General features: G+C 44.6%; 1 protein-coding gene across 1 annotated transcript in view; it reads left to right on the forward strand.

Moving 5' to 3' along the window:
• The first annotated feature begins 1,210 nt into the window (after positions 1–1,210).
• The window catches only part of TSHR (thyroid stimulating hormone receptor), a 113,489-nt gene continuing 108,932 nt past the window's right edge, over positions 1,211–5,767 (forward strand). The window contains exon 1 of the mRNA XM_019646220.1: positions 1,211–1,374. Within this exon, the coding sequence (XP_019501765.1) occupies positions 1,211–1,374 (164 nt within the window). The remainder of the gene's footprint in view (positions 1,375–5,767) is intronic.

The following is a 5,767-nucleotide window of genomic DNA, read 5'->3' on the forward strand; positions in this document are numbered from 1 at the left end:
CTCCTGTCTTTTTCTAGTCAATTTTCACTAAACATCATTCTGATTTCCATCACCATCGCTTTTCCCCCGTGTCCCAGAAATTCATATAAATTCATATAAATGGAATCATACAGTATGTGAGGCGTTGATATTTCCTTTACTCCAAGAAGAATTAGTAAGCAATTGAAGGTTTTTAAGAGGGAAATGATACAATCTGGTTTATATTTTAAATTATTATATATTTTTTGGCTACTGTGTGCAGAATGATGAGTAGATGATAGTGTGCCACTTAAATATTCTCTTTCTCTCCATCTTCTGGGGTGAAGCGGAGGTATGTGGCTCAATAAAATTCCTGGGCAGACCAGAATTTCACCTGCCGGCTTCAAATGCATTGGGCAAAGCTGGATACAGAGTTCCCTCAAAGGCGCCGGAACTGTTTCTGCCGTTCCCGGTTCTCCCCAGCAGATGGCCCCAGAGCCCAGTTCCAGACCCGCCTCACCGGTCCCGCAGTTGTAATGTGAGCCCGCCGCCGCCAGGCGACTCCTCGCAGCGATTTCTGCACGAGTGTGGGGCCGGCTCGCGCAGAGTGGACCAGGTTTACCCTGAAGTTGGGGAGCCAGGGAGGATGCGGCAAAGGTGTCGCGCCCCGGCTTCGGCTGCACTTCGGGCTGGCGTCAGCAGAGGCGTGTTAGGCCAGGAGGAGCGGAGTTCTGCAGGATCCCAGTCCGCCCTGGACAGTCCATCCTGCGGGGACTTTCTCTGGATAGAGAGTGCGTGCGGGGGGATCCCGGCAGGCAGTGTTTTTAGGAGGCTACCCACGGGAAAAGGTGGCCCATTGGGTTTAGAGACAAGGAAAGGAGGGGGCGCCTATATTAGGATTTGGAGAGAAGTAATGGGAAGAAAGCCTGCGGCTGGTTGGAAAGCAGAGAGCATAACCCGGACCGGTGTTAGGTGTCAGGGAACAGAAGGAGCAATCTGCATGGCTCTAGGCAAGGAAAGTAAAGCCAATAGGCTTGTTTGGGTGGAGAGTTGCCTAGGGAAACGGAACACTTAAGAGCCTCTCCTTTCGCCTCTCGAGCCTCCTCCTTGGTGCTGAAGTCACAACCCCAAGGAGTCCTCCCTTCTTCCACGCCTCCCCTCTCTCCGTCACCCTGGAGAACCCGAGGTGCAGAGGGTTTGAGAATGACACGATAGTGGAGATTGAAGAAATTGCCCGGGGGACCCGTGGAAAATGAGGCCGATGCTTCTGATGCAGCTGGCGCTGCTTCTCGCCCTGCCCAGGAGCCTGGGGGCGAAAGGGTGTCCTCCGCCCTGTGAGTGTCACCAGGACAACTTCAGAGTCACCTGCAAGGATGTCCACCGCATCCCCAGCCTACCGCCCAGTACGCAGACTGTGTGAGTACCTGGGAGAGGAGAGGGTAGGGCTTAGAAGCCAAGTGCAGTTGGAAAGGTGGACAGAGTGCACAGAAAGAGCTTGAGAGTAGGCCTCTGTGTATGTGTGTGTGTGTGTGTGTGTGTGTGTGTGTGTGTGTGTGTGTGTGTGAGAGTGTGTGAGTGTGTGTGTGTGTGTGTGCGTGTGTGAGTGTGTGTACCTGCAATGCACAAAAAGTCACCTAAAGTTGGGATTGCTGACACCATAGTTATTAATAACACAGGAAAAGGTAACAAAACTTTGGTGCAACATGAAAATGAGAGTTGTTCTTTCTGAAGAGCTATTCTGCACTTTGCCTGCTCCTCACCTTGGTTGAATCTTAGCTTCACCTCAGCAACTCAGGAACTGAATTGCTTGTCTGATTTTGGGAAATACAAAATTGCAAAGAAAAATGTACCTCTCCTTCTAGCCTTTTTAGATGGGAAATTATCTTAGCTGGGCTGCTGATTCATCAAATAGTTGACAAAAATTTAATCGGGGGCTCTTTTTAAAATCTACCCTTCATACTTTCTATGAAGGTAACTTTGTATGAAATATCTGAATTACTTTCTCAAATGTGAACTGCCCACGGACATAGTACATCCAGAAATCTCCTTTAGGATAGGCATGGTAGAAGTATAAAGAGATGAAATTTCATAAAATACATTTTTATCTGCATGTTAAACGTTACCAAATTTGAAACTTGATGTTACATAAGTTTTATGTATGCCGGTTCCTTAACAGACATTTAAATCAATGATGAATGGAAGGATAATTGCAAAGACTTACGAGAAAAGGCTTTCTTGAGTGGTTAAACACAGAACAGAAAGAAAAAAACAGAAAAATAAGCTAGGTTGGTTAAACCCCGCTAAGGTAGGAAAGTACAGGTTATTATAGAGGATGTAGAGAGATGAAAAGCAATGACGACGTTGTACTTGGAGATTTTTCTCAAGAATTTAGCTCATAGGGACATTCAACAGGAGGTGATAAACGTTTCAGTACAGGTATGTATTTCTGTGCTCTGAGATACCTCGGCTTTTTATCTGACTTGGATTAATTTGTGCAATAACCTCCAAATACTGCTTTATTCTCCATGCTGCCACCACAGAATCAAATATGTTCTTTACTCTTAATTAAACCCCTACATTGACTCCTCGTGGACTCCAGGATAAAACTGTTTTCTACAACCTACAAGGTCCTCAAAGACCAAGCCTAGTATTTCTCTCCAGCCTCAGGCCCCCTAGTCTGACTTTCCATTCCTACTGAACAGAAATTCTGGCATTTTCCCCCAAGTTCTTTTCTCTCACAACCTGCCTTTGCCTTCCCTCCCACATTTCACGCCCTCTGCCTAAAGCAAATTTTCCCTTCTTCGTCTGGCTCACGCCTATTCCAGGATCCAGACGAGGGGTCAGACCTTCAGGAAGCCTCCCCTGATTCACAGCCCCTAGGCTGGGTGAGCTCCCCTCCCCCATCATTCTGTGCATGAACCTTACCCTAGCCCTTACACCCTTACCTACCGCGTGCTTTTCTGTAACATCTCTAAGTGTGCCTATCCAACTAGGCCATGAGCTCCCCTAACACAGAGACCCTGGAACTACTTTGGTGTTCAAAAAAAAAGCTTAAGTGATGAATGAACACATGAATATGCTAGTCTCAGATTGTCGGTTGTGTGGTGGGGAGAAAGAAGGCCAGAGACATCACTTCTTTGGAGACTTCTTTAAAGGTGGCAGAATTTGAAGTCATTGAAGAGACATGGCTCTAACAGAGGAAGGGAAATTGGAGTGATCCCGTGTATAATTCCACCAAATGGTGAGGAGAAAAGGTAATGTCAGAGAAAGCAATGCAGTAGGAGTCAGGGAACCTGTGTTCTCTTCATTCCCCTCTCACTAACCGTGAAATTAGGTGAGATCATCTATTCAGGAGGAAACAAGTTCCCTTCTGGGTGAAACAGGATTGTGTTCCGTGCTTTCTAATGTTTGTGATGCTAATGAGAATAGTCTGAGGGAACCCAGTGAGTCACAAAGGCTAAGAACTAGATAAAGACAATAGCAAGGAGGCTCTGACCTTGAAAACAATGGGAGGGGGGACAATTCTGAAGAATGAAGTTATTCTGAGATAGGGAAGAGGAAATTGAAAAGTATGGGTAGAATGGTATGCTAATTTAAACAATGACTACACCATCTACAGTGGTAGCAAAGTGGTGTTCAAAACTTTGGGGGGCAGTAGAACGCTTTTGTTAAAAGGAACTTTATGAGAGAAGTCAAAAAACATTAAGCTGACAATTATATTGTGCTGTTCTCAGCACTTTACATGAGCTCAACACATTGAATCTTCACAAAACCCAGTTGAGTAGATGGTTTTATTATTTTCATTTTATTAATGAGGAAACTGAGGCACTACAAAAATGAGCAATTTGCCTAATGTCACACAGCTTGTAAGTAAGTGGTGGTGCCAGGATTTGAAATACCACAGAGCTGCCCCCTCAAACCACGGCTCTCAGATGAAAGTGGGTCTCACCTGACAGCTTTCCCCCAGACTTGTCATGAGGCTCTGGAGAATAAAGTTCGAAAACTAATGATGTCCAATAAGCCACAAACGACCTGGGGAGCTCCTGGCCTGAGAAACATGCAAGAACTCAGGAATAGGAGGTCAGAGGGAAAGGAAAGAAGGGCAAAAAGGAGGAGGAAGACAGAGAGGCTGGGAGGGAAGGAGGAAAAGAAAGCCTATATCTAAGTTATAGGCAGCATCCCCTGAAACAAACCACACCTTTGTCTTTAAAAAGTTGGTCTGGGTGGTAACTGTTGTTCTGAATCTAGATGCTGTATTACCACTGCCTAGCTCTTTTATAAATTATTATGGTTCTGAGAGCAATTTTCCTAAGCCTTATCTTTTCTATCCATATATTCTGATGCTGAAAGCTAAGCAGATGGCCTCTTTCGGCACTACGCTTACTGCTGCCACGTGGGCCAGTGGATGGGTGGGAGAGAGTTACCCTGTTGTGGCTCTTACTGGAACAGTGGTTCTGAATCTTTTTCTCCACAGACCCGCTTCAGAGAGCCATGACACACTCTCATTATAACTAGGCTCTAACTAGGTGGTAGGTGTGGGAGAGCTGGCATCCCTAACCCCCACCCGACTCTTACCCCATGGAACATTCTACCATCTTTGATATACAGGTAGTTTGAAAAAAAAATTGCTCCTCTCAATTGAGATTTGCTGGTTTAAGGGAACTTAAATGAAGCAAGCAGAATAAAACTAAAAATTTAAATTTTGGTATATAATTATAGATCATATTACCTCAAAACCAAGATTGACCCACCACTCTGATTCAGAGCGTTGCCATTTGCCACCTCTATGCACAATTGGACCATCCCTTCTCTGAATGGGGAGGTAAATAGGATTTGATGGCCATTCTGGATTTGTGTGACTTCTTCCTCAACAAAGCGCTGCCTTAAGTCGCCTTGTCTTTTCGGCCTACCAGCTTTTAGTTTCATGATGGCGACCATCTATAATCAGCACCTGCACCCCCTCATCTCCCTGCCCTGCCATCTGGGGCCTAGAGCTTCAGTGGAGTAATGGTTTGTCCATCACACACTTGTGTGCCTTCAGAAATGTTTCCGAAGGAGATGTCGCGGCTGTTGTTTTCGGGTTCTGATTTTTGCTTCGGTGTTTAGTCATTTGTATTCTGCATCTGTGGCTCTAAGTGATGGACTATTCCAGCATTTTCTAAGATGAATACAATCACTCACCATCTTCAGGATTTTTGCCCTATCTGTGTTCCACCTGTGCTATTATTTGCTTAGTATCTTTAAGTTCACTCACTTCTTTAACTGAAAGAAATATATTCAGAAAGTTATATCACAACTATAACTAGAAAATTAGCATGACTTGCTATAAATAGGAAGTAACCAGAAAACTAAATACTGTACAGTGAAAACATAAACGTACCTATATTCTAGTTCGAGACTATGGTCTGTGAATGCTCTGTGCCTGTAGCTGCCTTCTCTTTATTAAAAAGAAAGAGTAATAAGTGTCAAGAAATATTAAAGGCGTACTAATCCAACACGGTGTCCTTGGTGGTATCAGAAGAATTGGAAAACAGTGGAAAAGGGAGTCACTTTCTCATTCTGTGATTCAATGTTATTTAGTGCCATGTGGGCATTCCACCTAAAATAATCTCATGTAGCTCCAAATCACACCTGTCTCACATTTCACAATTGTTTTAGTTACAATCAGTGGTCATAACCTGAATTACATTTGGTGTTAGACCTTAAGAGGTACCCACCTGCTGCCCAAACGCAGCCCAATACCTTGTGTCTTATAAAGCTTCACTTCCTGCTTCCAGGCTCCATGATTTATTCTTTTAGTCTCGCTCTC

The sequence above is a fragment of the Hipposideros armiger genome, unplaced genomic scaffold (assembly GCF_001890085.2).
Source record: "Hipposideros armiger isolate ML-2016 unplaced genomic scaffold, ASM189008v1 scaffold_99, whole genome shotgun sequence".
Taxonomy (NCBI): domain Eukaryota; kingdom Metazoa; phylum Chordata; class Mammalia; order Chiroptera; family Hipposideridae; genus Hipposideros; species Hipposideros armiger.